General features: G+C 47.5%; 1 protein-coding gene across 3 annotated transcripts in view; it reads right to left on the bottom strand.

The window, feature by feature from the left end:
- ube2kb (ubiquitin-conjugating enzyme E2Kb (UBC1 homolog, yeast)) overlaps window positions 1-19998 on the bottom strand; it is a 137376-nt gene that overhangs the window by 37954 nt on the left and 79424 nt on the right. Inside the window, exons 1-2 of one of the 3 annotated variants that reach the window (XM_072496596.1) lie at window positions 3295-3383; window positions 2976-3034 (exon numbers count right to left, since the gene is read on the bottom strand). The exons of 1 other annotated variant lie outside the window; for it this stretch is intronic. In XM_072496596.1, coding sequence (XP_072352697.1) covers window positions 2976-3034; window positions 3295-3319 — 84 coding nt within the window. In that variant the 5' untranslated portion in view covers window positions 3320-3383. Of the gene's footprint in view, window positions 1-2975; window positions 3035-3294; window positions 3384-19998 lie in introns of those variants that run through there. One more of the 3 variants, XM_072496595.1, reaches the window with a different exon arrangement.

The following is a 19998-nucleotide window of genomic DNA, read 5'->3' as shown; positions in this document are numbered from 1 at the left end:
TGTGATGGGCCAATTGACTTTTGGATTGCCAAAAAGGCATAGACTGTAACTGGCACTTTGGTAATAATGAACTCAAGAGTCAAAATTCAACGATGGCGGTCTGAGTTTTCCCACAGGCTTCAGACCTTCGAAATCAAGACTAAATAGGGGTTCCAAGGCCACACTTGCCAGCAGTGAGGAGGCAGTCTCTAGTTGGCTACCTCAGTTGCTGTCCAGTGGGCTCCTGACAATGTACACCCAGAGGTCAGTCCCATTGGGTGAGATGGGGACAGCTAAAGCAGGGCGCAGGTCATGAGAGCACATCGACCTTGAGGCACCTCGCTGGCCTGCACAGAACACAGTAAATGAAGACACCTGAAGGCAGTAGGGAAATTATGATGGAGGGGAAACATATCATAGGATTGGACCCGGCCACAATTGCATCCTTTCATTCACGCTGCCCAACATCCTCAAGACCTGCACATGGAGAAAGCCTGCAAAAGAGCTGGCAGTTCCTGCACATTGGTGCTGCTCCAAAAGCGGGGAACGTTCCAGTAATTTTTCAAAGTTAACCACCTTAATACTTTCTATAGAAGCAAAATACTGCAGATGCTGGAAATTTGAAATAAAAACAAAAACCCTAATTAGCTGTCTGCCTCAGTGGAGGGGGCAGCGAATTTTGTTATCAGCCTGATCCTTATCAATTGGTGGTGGCAATCTAAGGAGTTGCCTTCCCAAAAATTTTCCCTATTTTCCAGGCCTTACATCCCTCATCTTAGGGAATATCCACAGATATTTCTATCATGGTTGTTAAATTTCACACTGGTGATAAAGTAACAATTTTTCAAAACATATTGTGCTTGTATAACAAGCACATTTTTAAAAGCTCAACTTGAAAAGCTTACTTCACTACTGATGCAGAATTTGCTTTTGCTCGCTACAAATTAATGCAAGAATATACATTTCTTGACTAAACTCAATAGTTTACATAACTGTTGAGTTATGTAAAAATGCATTCAGTTCTCAACTTTGCTTATGTCAGACTATGTTTTAAGGCTGCTAAATCTATTTTCTTAAATGAAAAGGTTTCATCAACTCAACATGGTAGCAGCTGTCCATATGTGGAACAACTAAGAGGTGGTCTAATCAGCTAGAAATATAGACTGTACACTTGCCATGACAAAACCCTTATGTATGCCTCACTAATGTGCAGATATAATGTACTTCTATTACACAATTTGCAAATGTATACCATCCTGGTTAACCTCAAAATATGCAGCAATATTTTCTAACCAAAAACGACTAGAATTGAAGATTACATTTTCTACAAGAGGGAAAGACAATGAGAAATAATTTAAAATTAGGAAGTTAGAGAAAACAAGGAATCTTAAAGGTATATCATTTATACCTCTTTTGATTTATACTCCCAACAACCAGGGCGTGAGGTCAATCAGTATTACCAGGCAGAAAATTACTTCTCAAATTCAAAATTTACAGGCACTTCTTCACCTCCTGATTGTGGATTATTCCTGTGTAAGTCACCAAATACCATACACAAGGCCTTGAAAATGCAGAATACACACAATACATGGTACAACACTTGCACAAGTAATATCTAACGATTTTCAACATACAAATACAACTCCCTCCAACAAAAGCAGACCGAACTTCCATCTCTTAAGATCATGACCACTTTTCTTTAATGCATTTATACAGTTTTCCATTTCAAAAATGTCAAATTTCTGTCAAAATGGTTTACATGTTGACATTGCAGCATGCCATAAAATTGCTTGCCATTGAGATAGAGGGCAGTAACAATGTGAATATGGATCAAAACAGAAGCATGCTTAAAGAACTTGCTGAAACAAAATTTTGCGACTTCGCTAACAAAGAGAAAGATGAAATATACTCAGGTATAGAAAAATAAAATGACTAGCATCTGCATAGAGTCATGCCTTTCCTGACCTCACTATGTCCAAAAGTCGGTTTAGCTCAGTTGGCTGGATAGCTAGTTCGTGCTGCACAACGAAGCCAACATCACAGGTTCAATTCCCGTACTGGCTGAGGTTATTCATGAAGGCCCTCCCTTCTCAACCTTGCCCCTCGCCTGAGGTCTGGTGATCCTCAGGTTAAATCACCACCAGTCAGCTCTCCCACTCAAAGAGATAAGCCGCCTATCTGGGACCATGGGAACTTTACTTTATGTTTTATGTCCAAAAGCAATCAATGAAGTACAAGTGAGAATAATTTGTGCACTGCAAGATTTCACAAGTACTAATGAAATAAAAAAATCTGATCTGTTTTTCATTATTCTTTCATGGGTTGTGAGCATTGCTAGCAAGGCCAGCAATCGTTGCCCATCCCAAATTATCCTGGACTTCCTGGGCCATTTCAGAGAACAGTTAAGGGCTGTGAGTCTGGAGTCACCTGTCAGACAGACCAGATAAGAATGGCAGATTTCCTTCCCTAAAGGACATTAGTGAACCAGATGGGTTTTTACAACAATTGATGATAGTTAACATGGTCACCATTACTGAGACTAATTTGATATTTCCAGATTTATTAATACAATTTAATTTCCACCAGCTGCAATGGTGGTGATTATTCCACAATCTTTTGACTAGAGAAGAGAATGCTAACGCTGAACCAATGCAGACACCAAGGAGAAAAGTACACAGCAAATAAGGCTCATAAGCTCATTAATATCTATTTTTAATAGAGAGAAGGGGGGGACGGGGACGAACACTATTTTGAAGACCTCTCTCAAAATTTAAAGTAAGCACGAAATCCATTTGAAGATGCAAAAACAGTTCAAACATCGACAGTGTTTAACCGATAGCTACATTACTTCAAAAGACAATATTTAATTTATGGTTTAACTGCCAGCAAGTATCTAGCCGAGAGTCACTTATTCCTAGTTTTAATACTGCTAATAAATTTGGCAATCATTCCCTGTTTTTTTTATCCAGAAACACATGTATACAGACATGTCTCACCTTTGGAGGATTAAATGGATATGTTTCTGGAATTTTAATTTCTAGTTGATACCGCCCTCCTGCATAAATACAAAGCAGATACATTAGAAAGTCATTTAACAGAGTACCATTTTCATTTTGTGTTCGAAACATATACTGGAAATTATACAAGTTTTTACACTGCAATGTCAAATTTAAATTTGTTTTTTCCAAATGTGAAATACTACTGGCCCACCATGACCATATTCTATGAACTCATACAATTTAGTCAAATCAGTAAGTTAACAGAAATCCAAGAAAAGCAAAGGACAAAAAAAAATGGCCACAATCTGCAACATACCTTCCACCAAATAATATATTGTCATCTTTGGGAAATACCCATCTAATAATGGCAGATGGAATTTAAACTGAAGATAATTTTGAGGTTAAACTTCATTCCTGCCTCGCAGCCCAGATGACTGTGAACAATAAACATGATTTGAATTTCTTTAAGATGTTATTACATTTAACAGTGCTGTTTCACACATTACCTATCCTTCTAAATCGGTTTAAATATTCCACCCACACCCACCCCATTGAAGAATTTCTTGAGGGCTACTTTTCAAGTTTCAGGACTCCGTTTTGGTTTTCTGGGCCTTTTCCCCCTTTTCACATTCAGGATACACTTCATCCTTAATATCCTTCTAGGGCAGCACAGTGGCGCAGTGGATGGCACTGCTGCCTCATGGCGCCGAGGTCCCAGGTTTGATCCCGGCTCGGGGTCACTGTCCGTGTGGTTTGCACATTCTCCCCGTGCTTGCGTGGGTTTCACTTTCACAACCCAAAGATGTGCAGGGTAGGTGGATTGACCATGCTAAAATTGCCCCCATAATTGAAAAAATTAATTGGTTACACGGAATTTAAAAAATATATTTTCCTTCAAATTTGGATTCTACACACAATCTCAATTTACAATAATAAACTAAGCTCAGATCAATCTCAAATTCCAATTATTTCGCACAATGAAACAGAAATTGCAGGGCTGGAGAGAAAGAGCATGGGTGTAAATCTACAGAAAAGGTTCAACATAAGGAATGAGATTCAATGTAATCTAATCAAGAGCGGGAGAGAGAGAGAGAGAGAGCGGGGGAGAGAGAGAGAGAGAGCGGGGGAGAGAGAGAGAGAGAGAGCGGGGGAGAGAGAGAGAGAGAGCGGGGGAGAGAGAGAGAGAGAGCGGGGGAGAGAGAGAGAGAGAGCGGGGGAGAGAGAGAGAGAGAGCGGGGGAGAGAGAGAGAGAGAGCGGGGGAGAGAGAGAGAGAGCGGGGGAGAGAGAGAGAGAGAGCGGGGGAGAGAGAGCGGGGGAGAGAGAGAGAGAGAGCGGGGGAGAGAGAGAGAGAGAGCGGGGGAGAGAGAGAGAGAGAGCGGGGGAGAGAGAGAGAGAGAGCGGGGGAGAGAGAGAGAGAGAGAGCGGGGGAGAGAGAGAGAGAGTGCGGGGGAGAGAGAGAGAGAGAGCGGGGGAGAGAGAGAGAGAGAGAGCGGGGGAGAGAGAGAGAGAGAGCGGGGGAGAGAGAGAGAGAGAGAGCGGGGGAGAGAGAGAGAGAGAGCGGGGGAGAGAGAGAGAGAGCGGGGGAGAGAGAGAGAGAGCGGGGGAGAGAGAGAGAGAGCGGGGGAGAGAGAGAGAGAGAGCGGGGGAGAGAGAGAGAGAGAGCGGGGGAGAGAGAGAGAGAGAGCGGGGGAGAGAGAGAGAGAGAGCGGGGGAGAGAGAGAGAGAGAGCGGGGGAGAGAGAGAGAGAGAGCGGGGGAGAGAGAGAGAGAGAGCGGGGGAGAGAGAGAGAGAGAGCGGGGGAGAGAGAGAGAGAGAGCGGCAGAGAGAGAGCGGCAGAGAGAGAGCGGCAGAGAGGGAGCGGCAGAGAGGGAGCGGCAGAGAGGGAGCGGCAGAGAGGGAGCGGCAGAGAGAGAGCGGCAGAGAGAGAGCGGCAGAGAGAGAGCGGCAGAGAGAGAGCGGCAGAGAGAGAGCGGCAGAGAGAGAGCGGCAGAGAGAGAGCGGCAGAGAGAGAGCGGCAGAGAGAGAGCGGCAGAGAGAGAGCGGCAGAGAGAGAGCGGCAGAGAGAGAGCGGCAGAGAGAGAGCGGCAGAGAGAGAGCGGCAGAGAGAGAGCGGCAGAGAGAGAGCGGCAGAGAGAGAGCGGCAGAGAGAGAGCGGCAGAGAGAGAGCGGCAGAGAGAGAGCGGCAGAGAGAGAGCGGCAGAGAGAGAGCGGCAGAGAGAGAGCGGCAGAGAGAGAGCGGCAGAGAGAGAGCGGCAGAGAGAGAGCGGCAGAGAGAGAGCGGCAGAGAGAGAGCGGCAGAGAGAGAGCGGCAGAGAGAGAGCGGCAGAGAGAGAGCGGCAGAGAGAGAGCGGCAGAGAGAGAGCGGCAGAGAGAGAGCGGCAGAGAGAGAGCGGCAGAGAGAGAGCGGCAGAGAGAGAGCGGCAGAGAGAGAGCGGCAGAGAGAGAGCGGCAGAGAGAGAGCGGCAGAGAGAGAGCGGCAGAGAGAGAGCGGCAGAGAGAGAGCGGCAGAGAGAGAGCGGCAGAGAGAGAGCGGCAGAGAGAGAGCGGCAGAGAGAGAGCGGCAGAGAGAGAGCGGCAGAGAGAGAGCGGCAGAGAGAGAGCGGCAGAGAGAGAGCGGCAGAGAGAGAGCGGCAGAGAGAGAGCGGCAGAGAGAGAGCGGCAGAGAGAGAGCGGCAGAGAGAGAGCGGCAGAGAGAGAGCGGCAGAGAGAGAGCGGCAGAGAGAGAGCGGCAGAGAGAGAGCGGCAGAGAGAGAGCGGCAGAGAGAGAGCGGCAGAGAGAGAGCGGCAGAGAGAGAGCGGCAGAGAGAGAGCGGCAGAGAGAGAGCGGCAGAGAGAGAGCGGCAGAGAGAGAGCGGCAGAGAGAGAGCGGCAGAGAGAGAGCGGCAGAGAGAGAGCGGCAGAGAGAGAGCGGCAGAGAGAGAGCGGCAGAGAGAGAGCGGCAGAGAGAGAGCGGCAGAGAGAGAGCGGCAGAGAGAGAGCGGCAGAGAGAGAGCGGCAGAGAGAGAGCGGCAGAGAGAGAGCGGCAGAGAGAGAGCGGCAGAGAGAGAGCGGCAGAGAGAGAGCGGCAGAGAGAGAGCGGCAGAGAGAGAGCGGCAGAGAGAGAGCGGCAGAGAGAGAGCGGCAGAGAGAGAGCGGCAGAGACAGAGCGGCAGAGACAGAGCGGCAGAGACAGAGCGGCAGAGACAGAGCGGCAGAGACAGAGCGGCAGAGACAGAGCGGCAGAGACAGAGCGGCAGAGACAGAGCGGCAGAGACAGAGCGGCAGAGACAGAGCGGCAGAGACAGAGCGGCAGAGACAGAGCGGCAGAGACAGAGCGGCAGAGACAGAGCGGCAGAGACAGAGCGGCAGAGACAGAGCGGCAGAGACAGAGCGGCAGAGACAGAGCGGCAGAGACAGAGCGGCAGAGACAGAGCGGCAGAGACAGAGCGGCAGAGACAGAGCGGCAGAGACAGAGCGGCAGAGACAGAGCGGCAGAGACAGAGCGGCAGAGACAGACAGAGCTGCTGTCCACCATGCTGGACACTCCCAAGGCACAGACCATTCAGAGTTGAAGCCAGGTCCAGACAGTTATTGGCAGATCCCCAGGACCCGAAGCTGGGACCCAGTGAGCCGCCACTGACAGGGGAACAAGAGAGGGGGGGAGCACGGTAGCCTTGTGGATAGCACAATTGCTTCACAGCTCCAGGGTCCCAGGTTCGATTCCAGCTTGGGTCACTGTCTGTGCGGAGTCTGCACATCCTCTCCGTGTGTGTGTGGGTTTCTTCCGGGTGCTCCGGTTTCCTCCCACAGTCCAAAGATGTGCAGGTTAGGTGGATTGGCCATGATAAATTGCCCTTAGTGTCCAAAATTGCCCTTAGTGTTGGGTGGGGTTGCTGGGTTATGGGGATAGGGTGGTGGTGTTGACCTTGGGTAGGGTGCTCTTTCCAAGAGCCGGTGCAGACTCGATGGGCCGAATGGCCTCCTTCTGCACTGTAAATTCTATAATTCTATGATAAGCGCTGGCATGGAGCCCGCAGTAGCACCTCCCCAACAGGAGAGGCCAAAGCAGTTAGCATCTGTTCAGACCAAAGCCAAGACCCACTTCCCAAAACTGGTCTCCACATCCCCAACTGTCGCATCCACCAGCTAGTGCGGACTAGTGCACCCCAACTAGCTGACCACCATTGAGATCCAGAAGTTGGCTGACAATACAATCTGGAGCAACAGGAAGATCCACATCATCCTCTGCCACCTGAAGCTTGTCATATGCTCAGTAACCTGCTGGTAAAACTCACCACAGTCCAGGGCCGGATATGTCCTGCTCAACATACCCAAGAAAATCAACACCACAGCAAGGTAAAAGCACAACATCAGAAAAAAAAAAGGAGGGGCTGGTGATAGGAGGAGCTGGAGCAACATGGGGGAAACCGAATCTGTGATTGGGGCCATAGCTCCTCACAGATTCTGGGCGAGATCTTCCATAGCCAGACTCCAAAATCGGGATTGACGATCGAGCACAGAATGGCTTCCGACGCCGGACTCAGGGTGGGCGGTGTTTGGCAGCGCTCCGCTCCCTCCAAATCGGCGTCAAGAAGACACGCGCCACTGTCGTAGCACCATTGGCGCATCATCAGCTGGCCCACCCACATTGCTCTGCCTCCGATGGGCTGAGTTCCCGACGGCACAGGCCATGTGTGGTTCCAGCGGTTGGGAACTTCGAATGCCAGCTGCAGACAGTGTCCAGCACCGCCACACTCAGCCGTGATCTGTGCCGCTGGCCTTGGGGCTTCTGCTAAGGCTGGAGGGAGTGGTGGGGGGTGGCTAGGGAGTAGGCTGTGGGGTCGGGGTGGGTGGCTAACGGTCCAGCACGTCCGGCGCCACGTTTCCTGGCACGACCGGTGGGGGCGTAGGCGGGTGCAGCTGCAGCTCGTCAGCCCTGCTCATGTGCGGCCCTGGACCCGGCGATTCTATCATAGAATTTACAGTGCAGAAGGAGGCAATTCGGCCCATCGAGTCTGCACCGGCTCTTGGAAAGAGCACCCTACTCAAGGTCAACACCTCCACCCCATCCCCATAACCCAGTAACCCCACCCAACACTAAGGATTCTCTAGCCATTCTTCGCGCAATCCGCGGGTTTTCCACGCTAGCCCCTCACCGGTTATGGAATCGGTGATGGGTTCGCACGATTTTCCAGTCGTGGAGCACAACGGATTCTCTGTTGACACCGGCTCACTGCTCCTTCAATAAAATTAATGGTAGGCGACCTTTCTTGATTTTTTCACATCAGGTTTGAGGGCTATTTATGCAAATTTGCCCATCACTCCTGCATTTTTGACCCCTGACTTGGTACAGGCAAGCATGAAATTAACATTCATGTTGCAGGTCAGGCTCATAGCAACATGATTTCAAGTGACAAGATTGTGATCCACATTTATCCACTAGTAATGCCATAGTCTGGTAATACCATAAAACGGGTGCAATAATTTTTAAATACAATAATGCTATAAAGGGTGCAATGATTTTTTAATACAGTAACTTAATTATTTTTAAAAATGTTTTAATTATCATTAAAATCATAACTTCAGCAATTGTTTAGCAGCCAGATCTATTCCTGTAGATATTTTAGAAAAGTTAACATAAAGGCTACTGTGGCATGCAAAAACTCATACTGGGATAATTTGTTTTGGTCTCATTTCCAGATTTAATTTGGCTTTCAGGATGTAGTTTGGTCAATAAAATGGTTCAAGTTCATGCTAATGTTTTTACTTATACACATGCTACTAAAAATACTGATACAGAACATTTTTATGAAAACTGCCATCACTAGTTATTGTAGCAGCATGTAGCTTTTCCCCTGTAAATAAAGTTTTTTCCAGACAACGTCACATCAATGTGTTAAAGTTCAATATCTTATGAAATCAGTTAATACCATTGCTGTCACCGAAGAATTTTGATCTTAATTCTATTTAATCTTGGGAACAGTGGTCACCGTTATCTATTCCATATAGTGTTGCTTTTAAATCAGAGTACAACAACAACATGCATTTATATAGGCTTAATATAGCAAAGTATCCCAAGCTGCTTCATAAGAACATTAAACAAAATCTGACAAGTTAAATAGGATACTTTAATACATTTATTCAAGAAATGTTGATATCAGTGTTTTTAGCTCATCCCCAACTGCCTCCAATGGTGGTGGTGAGCCACCTTCTTTTAAAAAATATATATATATTTTATTAAAGTTTTCAAACACAATTTTTCCACTTTACAAATCAACATAAAAAATAACACAATAGCTAATAAGTAACGTTTAAATAAAATAGTGAACTAACAAAGTAACAAAAAAATAGTGCTCCCCCCCCCTCTCTGGGCTGCCGCTGCTGACGATCTATTTTCCCTTAACGTTCCGCGAGATAGTCAAGGAACTTTTGCCATCACCTGGAGAACCCCTGAGCCGATCCTCTCAACGCAAACTTCATTCGTTCCAGTTTTATGAACCCTGCCATGTCGTTTATCCAGGCCTCCACGCCAGGGGGTTTCGCTTCCTTCCACACAAGTAAGATCCTTCGCCGGGCTACCAGGGACGCAAAGGCCAGAATATCGGCCTCTTTCGCCTCCTGCACTCCCGGCTCTTCCGCTACCCCAAATATAGCTAACCCCCAGCCTGGCTTGACCCGGACCTTCACCACCTTTGAAATCACCTTTGCCACTTCCCTCCAGTACTCATCCAGTGCCGGACACGACTAGAACATGTGTGTGGTTCGCCGGGCTTCCCAAGCACCTCCCGCACCTGTCCTCCACTCCGAAGAACCTGCTCAATCTTGCTCCCGTCATGTGTGCTCTGTGTAGAACCTTGAATTGTATCAGGCGAAGCCTGGCAAACGAGGAAGAGGAATTTACCCTACTTAGGGCATCAGCCCACAGCCCCTCCTCAATCTCCTCCCCCAGCTCTTCTTCCCATTTTCCTTTCAGCTCCTCTACCAGCGCCTCCCCCTCGTCTCTCATCTCCTGATATATTTCGGACACTTTGCCCTCCCCGACCCATACCCCAAAATCACTCTATCCTGGATCCCCCGTGTCGGGAGCAGCGGAAATTCCCTCACCTGTTGCCTCGTAAACGCCCTCACTTGCATATATCTGAAGATATTCCCCGGGGGCAACTCATACTTTTCCTCCAGTGCTCCCAGGCTCGCAAACTCCCCATCAATAAACAAGTCTCTCAATCTCCTAATTCCTGCCCGATGCCAGCTCTGGAACCCTCCGTCCATCCTTCCTGGGACAAACCTATGGTTATTCCTGATCGGGGACCACACCGAGGCACCCGTTACCCCCCTGTGTCGCCTCCATTGCCCCCAGATCCTTAAGGTTGCCACCACCACTGGGTTTGTGGTATACCTTTTCGGGGAAAGCGGTAGCGGCGCCGTCACCAGCGCCTTTAGGCTCGTTCCTTTACAGGACGCTATCTCCAGCCTCTTCCACGCCGCCCCCTCTCTCTCCCTCATCCACTTACAAACCATTGCCACATTGGCGGCCCAGTAGTAGTCGTCCAGATTCGGCAACGCCAGTCCCCCTCTGTCCCTGCTGCGTTGCAGGAACCCCCTCCTTACCCTCGGGGTCTTCCCTGCCCACACAAAACTCATAACACTCCTGTCTATTTTCTTGAAAAAGGCCTTAGTGATCAGAATGGGGAGACATTGAAACACAAAGAGAAACCTTGGGAGGACCATCATTTTTACCGCCTGCACTCTGCCCGCCAGTGAGAGCGGCAGCATATCCCACCTCTTGAAATCCTCCTCCATTTGCTCCACCAGCCGCGCCAGATTGAGTTTGTGTAGAGTTCCCCATCTCTTGGCTACCTGAATCCCCAAATATCGGAAGCTCCTTTCCACTCTCCTTAACGGCAGGGCGTCTATCCCTCTTCCCTGATCTCCAGGGTGTACTACGAAAAGCTCACTCTTCCCCATATTTAGCCTATATCCCGAAAAATCTCCAAACTCCCTCAATATCTGCATAACCTCTGTCATCCCCTCTACAGGATCCGCCACATATAGCAGTAGGTCATCTGCGTAGAGTGACACTCGATGTTCCTCTCCCCCTCTAACCACCCCCCTCCATTTCTTCGAGTCTCTCAACGTTATGGCCAGTGGTTCAATTGCCAACGCGAACAGTAATGGGGACAGTGGGCACCCCTTGTTCCTATGTAACCGAAAATACTCCGATCTTTGCCGATTTGTGACTACACTTGCCACTGGGGCCCCATATAGGAGTTTGACCCAACTGCCAAACCCCTCCCCGAACCCAAACCTCCTCAACACCTTCTATAGATACTCCCACTCTACCCTAGCGAATGCCTTCTCTGCATCCATCGCTACCACAATCTCTGCCTCCTCCTCCGCTGGGGGCATCATTATCACCCCCAACAGCAGTCGCACGTTGACATTCAGTTGTCTCCCCTTTACAAACCCGGTCTGGTCTTCATACATCACCCCCGGGACACAATCCTCGATGCCAGCACTTTTGCCAGCAACTTGGCGTCTACATTCAGGAGCGAGATAGGCCTATATGACCCGCATTGCAGCGGATCTTTATCCCGCTTCAGGATTAGTGATATCGTCACCTCCGACATTGTCGGGGGTAGAGCCCCCCCTTCTCTGGCCTTGTTAAAGGTTCTCGCCAGCAGCGGGGCCAACAAGTCCACATATTTCCTGTAGAATTCCACCGGGAACCGGTCTGGTCCCGGGGCCTTCCCTGCCTGCATGTTCCCCAGCCCTTTAGTCATCTCATCCACCTCAATTGGCGCCCCCAGACCTGCCACCTCCTGCTCTTCCACCCTCGGGAACCTTAGTTGGTCCAGAAACTGTTGCATTCCCTCTTTTCCCTACGGGGGTTGGGACCTATATAGCCTCTCATAAAAGATCTTAAACACCTCATTTACCTTCCCTGCTCTCCGCTCCGTAGTTCCCGTTTCATCCCTGACTCCCCCTATTTCCCTCGCCGCTATCCTCTTGCGAAGCTGGTGGGCCAGCAGCCGGTTCGCCTTTCCCCATATTCGTATCTCATCCCCTGTGCCTTCCTCCACTGTGCCTCTGCCTTCCCTGTGGTCAGAAGGTCAAACTCCGTCTGAAGTCTTCGCCTCTCTCTATATAGTCCTTCATCCGGGGCCTCCGCATATCTTTTATCCACCCTCAAAATCTCCCCACTAATCTCTCCCTTTCTTTGCCCCCTTTTATCTCCTTGTAAGCCCTAATGGAGATCAACTCTCCTCTAACCACTGCCTTCAGCACTTCCCATACTACCCCCACCTGGATCTCACCATCATCATTGGTCTCCAGGTACCTCTCAATACATCCCTGCACCCTTCCACAGACCCCCTCATCCGCCAATAGTCCCACATCCAGTCGCCAGAGTGGGCGCTGTTCCCTCTCCTCTCCTAATTCCAGATCCACCCAGTGCGGGGCATGGTCTGAAATGGCTATGGCCGAATACTCCGTTCCTGCCACCTTCGAAATCGGTGCCCCGCTCAAAACAAAGAAATCTATTCGGGAGTATACCTTATGGACATGGGGTGAGCCACCTTCTTGATCACCGTGTCCTTGTGGTGTAGGTACTCCCCACAGTGCTGTTCAGAGGATGCTCCATGACTTTGTCCCAAAATCGATAAAAGAACAGCAATATATTTACAAGTCAGGATGCTGTGGGTCTTGGAAGGGGTAATTGAAGGTGGTGGTCTTCCCATGATCCAGTTGCCCTCACCATTGCTGGCAGACATCACAGGTTTGGGAGGTGCTGTTAGAAGCCTTGACTGCAGTGCACCTTATAGATTATACACACTGCAGACATGGTGTACTGATTGCAAAGGGAGTGCAATTAAGTGGGCTTTGTCCCGCATCATGCAAAGTTTCTGGAGTGTTGCTGAAGCAGCATCTTTCCAGACAAGCTGTGAGCATTCCATCACATTCTTCACATACGTCTTGCAGATGGTGAATGGTTTTGGTATATCAGGTGGTGAGTCACTCACCACAGAATACCAAACCTCTGACCCCTTTTGTAGCCACAGTATGTATGCCTGGTTCACTTCAGCTTATTACCAATGGTTATCCATAGAATGTGGACGGTGAGGGATTCAGTGTTAGTAATTCCATCGAACTTTGTGTGAAGACGACTAGACTATTGTTAGGAGAGGATCATTACCTACTACTTGTGTGGCACGATTGTCACTTGTCAGTTAGCATCCCAGGCCTGAATGTTGTCCAGGTCTTGCTGCATATACTTGCTGCATTCACCCGAGGAAGGAGCAGTGCTCCAAAAGCTAGTGATTCGAAACAAACCTGTTGGACTTTAACCTGGTGTTGTAAGACTTCTTACTGTGCTCACCCCAGTCCAACGCCGGCATCTCCACATCATTGCTGCATATAGGCATGGACTGCTTCAGTATTCGAGGAATTGTAAGTGAAACTGAACATTGTGCAATCATTATGGAACACCCCCCAATGTGACCTTATGATGAAGAGAAGGTATTTGATGAGCAGCTGAAAATGGTTGGGGCTACAATACTGCCCAGAGAAATTCCTGCAGCAATACCTTGAGGCTGAGATAATTGGCCTTCAACAACCATTTTCATTTCGTCTGCAGCCAATGAAGAGTTTTCCCCCACAATTGCCATCAACTTCAATGTTATTAGGGTTCTTTGTTGCCACACAGTTAAAAAGGTGCATTGATGCTAAGTGTCGTCATTCTTATCTGACCATAGATTCGGCTGTTTTGTCCATGTTTGGACCAAAGTTGTAATGAGGTTTGAAGGGGAGTGTTCCTAGTGGAATCCGGAGCATTGGTGAACAGGTCATTGGAAACTGTTACTTGCTAGTACAGCTGACAACACCTTCTGCCACTTTACTGATGGGTTAAAAGTTGCCGGATGAGGCAGTGATTTGTTGGATTGCAGTTATGCTAAATTTTGTGGATCTGACTTACCCAGGTAATTTTTCACCTAGTAGCATAGATGCCAATGTGTATGTACTGGAACAGCTTGGCTAGGAGGATAGCTACCTCTGGCAAACACGTTTTCAGCACTACAGTCCGAATATTGCCTTTGCCCCATCCAGTGCACTTAGCTGTTCCTTCTCCCAACTGCATTCTCTGAAGGCGGAGACTTCAGGAGAAGGCAGAGATTGATTCACTCATCTGGCACTTCTGGCTGAAGATGTTTGAAATTGGTTCAGCCTTATGCTTTACACTCATGCCGAACTCCACCATAATTGAGGATACGATACATGGAGCTTCCGCTTCCAATTATTTATTTAATTGCCCACATCGATTCATAACTGGATTTGACAGGACTGCACAACTGTGTTCTTCAGACACAACCAAAACTTGGTCAAGGAAGTTAGTTTCAGGGAGCATCTTAAAGAGAGAGAGGTAGAAAAGTTTAGAGAAAGAATTCCAGAACTTGTAACCTAGACAGTGGAAGACATGGCCGCCACAAGTCGGGTCAAAAATGTAAGAATGTAGAGTTCTTGGAAGGTTGTTGGAGATTAAATTGATAGGAGGGCCAAGGCCATGGAGGAATTTGAACACAAGGATGAGAATTGTAAATTTGAGAAATTGCTGTACTGAAAACCTATGTAAATGAGCAAGCAAAGAGGTAATAAGCAAATAAGACTTTGTGCAAGGCACATTTATAATGAAGCTCTTATATCATGTAGGCACATTATCAAGGCCACTGACTTCAAACAATGCGGCATTCTGGGATTTAACAAAACATATCAATTTAATTTCTAGGTTCTGTTAATTTGCCCATAGTTAGAACATTTTTTTTTAAACCCTTACCAGTGCCCGTAGTTTTTAGCTCTGACTAGGAGGCAAGATGAACTTATCGGAGGTAATTATTTGGCATTATGCATCATTTGGAGTGTGATTCATGGATCTTTTATCACCCGATAATCAGTTAGAAGTAGAAAACAAGAACCCACAAGAACTGAGCACTACATATATGGTGCTACAGTTTGGCTCACTGCAGTGGGAATCCTGGGGTTTATCACTTGAGATGTGATGGGGCAGCCTGGTGGCGCAGTGGTTAGCACTGCTGCCTCACGGTGCCGAGGACCCGGATTCGATCCCAGCCCTGGGTCACTGTCCGTGTGGAGTTTGCACATTCTCCCCATGTCTGTGTGGGTCTCACCCCCACAACCCAAAGATGTGCAGGATAGGTGGATTGCCACGCTAAATTGCCCCTTAATTGGAAAAAAATAATTGGGTACTGCAAATAAACAATTTTTTTTAAATCATTTGGGATGAGAAAAGGAGGATCCTTGGATCTGGTAGAACTGAAGGAAAGGAAAAATTTAGAAGTAGATCTGGCATGCCCGAAGCTTAAGAGGGTTTTGGCAGGGTTTCGCTAAGGCAATGTCCACGGTACTCAAAATACGGGTGGTGTCGAGTCCGGAGGTGGTGATCTTTGGAGTGTTTGAAGAGCCGGGAGTTCAGGGGGCGAAAGAGGCCGACGTCTTGGCCTTGGCCTCCCTGGTAGCACAGAGAAGGATCTTATTAATGTGGAGGGACTCAAAGCCCCCGAGTGTAGAGACCTGGGTTAGTGACGTGGCTGGCTTTCTCAGTCTCGAGAAAATAAAGTTTGCCTTAAGAGGGTCAATGGTTGGGTTCACCCGGAGGTGGCAGCCGTTCGTCGACTTTCTCGGGGAAAATGAAAATGTCAGCAGAAGCAGAATGCCAAGGGGGTGGGGGGCCGGTCTGTTGTTTTGTGGTTGGGGTATGTGAAGATTGTGATGGGGGTGCAAATGTTTATTGTACCATGTTTATGCCGCTGTTATTGTTATTATAAAAACTTGCAAATAGCACATAGGAACAAGAGTAGACCATTCAGCCCCTCAAGCTTGACCCACCATTCAATGAGATCATGGCTGATCTGTGGCCTAACTCCACATTTCCTGCCCTTGGCCTAAATCCCTCAATAACTTTACTTAACAAAAATCTCAGATTTAAAATCAACAAGTGTTCTAGCTTCAACTGCTGTTTGTGGGAGAGAGTTCCAAACCCCTACCACCTTTTAGACCATAAGACCTAGAAGTAGAATTAGGCCACTCGGCCCATCGAGTCTGCTCCGCCATTCAATCATGGCTGATATTTTCTCATCCCCATTCTCCTGCCTTCTCCCCATAACCCCTGATCCCCTTATTAATCATGAACCTATCTATCTCTGTCTTAACGACACTCAGTGAATTGGCCTCCACAGCCTTCTGCGGCAACGAGTTCCACAGATTCACTACCCTCTGGCTGAAGAAATTTCTCCTCATCTCTGTTTTGAAGGATCGTCCCTTTAGTCTGAGATGGTGTCCTCTGGTTCTAGTTTTTCCTACAAGTGGAAACATCCTCTCCACGTCCACTCTATCCAGGCCTCGCAGTATCCTGTAAGTTTCAATAAGATCCCCCCTCATCCTTCTAAACTCCAATGAGTACAGACCCAGAGTCCTCAACCGTTTCTCATATGACAAGTTCTTCATTCCAGGGATCATTCTTGTGGACCTCCTCTGGAACCTTTCCAAGGCCAGCACGTCCTTCCTTAGATACGGGGCCCAAAACCGCTCACAATACTCTAAATGGGGTCTGACCAGAGCCTTATACAGCCTCAGAAGCACATCCCTGGTCTTGTATTCTAGCCCTCTTGACATGAATGCTAACATTGCATTTGCCTTCTTAACTGCCGACTGAACCTGCACATTAACCTTAAGAGAATTGTGAACAAGGACTCCCAAGTCCCTTTGTGCTTCTGATTTCCAAAGCATTTCCACATTTAGAAAATAGTCGATGCCTAAATTCCTCCTTCCAAAGTGCATAACCTCACACTTTTCCACATTGTAATTCATTTGCCACTTCATTGCCCACTTTTGCACGAAGAAGTGCGTCCCGACATCTTTCCAGAATGGTCTGTCCCTAATTTTTACACTATCCCCCCTAGTTTGAGAATCTCCAACCAATAATTTATCTTTATCCAAACTGCCTTTTCTGTTAATACCTTGAAGACTTTGATCAGGTCACCCCTTAACCTTCTGAATTCTTGGGTAAACAGGCCTAATTTGCATATTCACTCCTCGTAACTTAACCCCTGTAGTTAAGGTATCATTTTTGTAAATCTACATTTCACTCCCGCCAAGGCCAATATACCCTTCCTAAGGTGTGGTGCCCAGAACTACTCTCAGTACTCCAAGTGGGGTCTAACCAGAGTTTTGTACAGCTGCAGCATGTCTGGGTCTTTATACTCCAATCCTCTACATATAACAGCTAGCGTTCCATTCGCCTTTTATTATTTTCTGCACTGGTTTGTGGCATTTAAGGATCTATGCAGCTGAACCCCCAAGTCTCTTTGGACACCCACTGTACTTAATCTCTTCCCATTTAGAAAATACCCTGTTCTGTGCGCTTTTGGTCAAATTGGATAGCCTTACACTTACTTACATTGGATTCCATCTGCCAGAGTTTTGCCCATTCACCTAGTCCAGTGTTTTTCAAACATTTTTCCCGGGATTTACTTTTACCAATGAGCCGACCTTTGGGGCCCACGCCGGCTGATCTTTGCAGCACATCATTTCCTCTTACCTTTAATGCAGGTGAACCTGCTTGGTTCTCATGATCTCACTGCAATCAGGTTCACAAGAGCCCTAGGGCAATGCGCACATCAGGTGCAGAATTCAACCAGTTCCTTTGTGCTTTCTTCATCGTTTCGAAAATCCTCACAAAGATGACATGTAGGTCATTGTGAAGGGCAATAGCATCACAATGCTTATTTTACTCAGCACTGGATATTCCTTGGAGACACTACTCCAGAATGCTGACAGCCTCAAGGACTTGTGATATATTTTCATGTGCTGTCACAGGTGAGGCGCAGAAGTTCAGTCTCTTCATTTGGAGTCAGCTGTCAGTTAATAATTGATTATGGGTTCTCAAACTCAGAAGGACTTTTCACCCATCTCTTCTCTTTCAAAATCTGAAACTTCTCTGGAAAGTAGCGACAAAAAATGTTGATTAGGGCAGCCAGATGCGACTAAACAAGGCTTGCCAGTCTATTGACATTTACTAAAAAAACTGTTTTCTTCGATGTGGTGTAGCAGTGTGGGGAATCTGTTTTGGCTTTGTACTCACACTTGCCAAACTTTCAATAACTTTTGGAAAGTATCTATTTCTTCAATGCCGAAAAAGCAATCATCCTTGCCTTCCAATTTAAAGTTGAGTTCCTTTAGAATTGAAGAAATGTCTGTAAATAGTTGGCATCCGACTCGCATTTGCCAGTACTTCCCTGCATAAAACATACTTGGGCTTTGTATCCTGATTTGTATTGGCACAATTAACAAAGTCATACCTCAAGAAATCTTTATACTACTAAGTTTCTGATTTCAGTTTCTTCTTAGTAAGCTGATCACCAGAGGCCCTGGAGCTCTGTATACAGCTCAAACTAGCACTGCTTTGTCCTGCCTTAGACTCTCCTTAGCACCTCACACTAGCACTGCTTTGTCCTGCCATGGACTCCCCAGAGCATCTCCCCAGCATATTCAGTGGCAAGATCCTGGCCTGTTTGTCTCTCTGGCCCTCTCTTCCTTAGAACAAAACGATCCATCTTCAGTTCTTCATAGTTCTGTTGCTTGCTTGTTCGCAGCTAGAAAATGGAGAAATTTCTCCTCCATGATTTCACACCGAAAGCACGAACGTACGGCACGTGACATTAGTGCACGTGCCAGGGGCGGGGCCCGCTCTCTGGCACCGCTTCTGGCGGGAAGACTGCATCGTTCGCATTTAAAACCCGGTTGCAACCAGCATTCTCAACTTAAAAGCTGGTCGCAGCCGGCATTCCTAAAAGCCGGTCGCGGTCGTTGGGCGTTTCTCCTGTGATAAGGAACACTGCGACAGATTGCTCCATGGCCCTCCCGACGCCCGCCACATCCCACCTGCAGGTCGCAACCCACAGTTTAAAAACCCCTGACCTAGTCTGTCAATACCTCCTTGCAAATTTATGCCATCATCTAGACAGTCTACAATGCCACCTAACTTTCTACCATCAGCAAATTTGGATATATGAATTTCTATGCTATCATCCAAGTCGCTAATGAATAATGTGAATAATTGAGGCCCCAAAACATATCCCTGTGGTACACCACTAGTCACATGTTGCCAATTAAAGTACTTATCCATTTTCCCCACTCTGTTGCCTGTTACTCAACCATATCAATAATTTGCCCTCAACTCCATGGGCTTCCATCTTAGTTAACAGTCTCTTATGTGGGACTTTATCAAATGCCTTCTGGAAGTTCATATAAACAACATCCATAACCATTCCCCTATCCATTAACTTAGTCACCTCTTCAAAAAATTCAATGAGCTTTGTCAGGCAAGACCTTCCCTTCACAAATCCATCCTGGCTCTCCCTGATCGACCAGAATTTTGAGGTGTTCCAGATTCTCCCAGTGTCTGTGTGGTTCTCACCGCCACAACCCAAAGATGTACAGGGTAGGTCAATTGGCCACACTAAATTGCCCCTTAAATCAGAAAAAAAAGAATTGGGTACTCTTAAATTTAAAAAAGAATTTTGAGGTGTTCAGTTACCCTACCCCTGATTATAGACTCCAGCAATTTCCCCACCACAGATGTTAAGCTAGCCGGTCAGTAATTCCCTGGTTTCCCCATTCCACCCTTCTTAAAAAGTGGAATGATAATTGCAATATCCCAATCCAGAGGGGCTACTCCTGAATCTAGGGAACTCTGAAAGGTTATAGTTAGGGATTCTACAATGTGCTCCCATACTTCTTTTAATACCTTCAGATGGAAATCGTCAGGGCCTGGAGATCTGTCACTCTTTAGTTCCATTAATTTCCTAGTTACTGATGCCATACTTACTTTAATTGTATTGAATTCCTGCCCTCTATCGACTATTAATTTTTTCAGGACTTCCGGTTATCCTCCTTTTCAACTGTATAGGGGCTGGTTTAGCACAGGGCTAAAGAGCTGGCTTTGAAAGCAGACCAAGGCAGGCCAGCAGC

This window comes from Scyliorhinus torazame, chromosome 3 (genome assembly GCF_047496885.1).
Source record: "Scyliorhinus torazame isolate Kashiwa2021f chromosome 3, sScyTor2.1, whole genome shotgun sequence".
Classification (NCBI taxonomy): Eukaryota; Metazoa; Chordata; class Chondrichthyes; order Carcharhiniformes; family Scyliorhinidae; genus Scyliorhinus; species Scyliorhinus torazame.
Note: the sequence above shows the minus strand (reverse complement) of the source record. Positions and strands in the feature narration are given on the sequence as shown.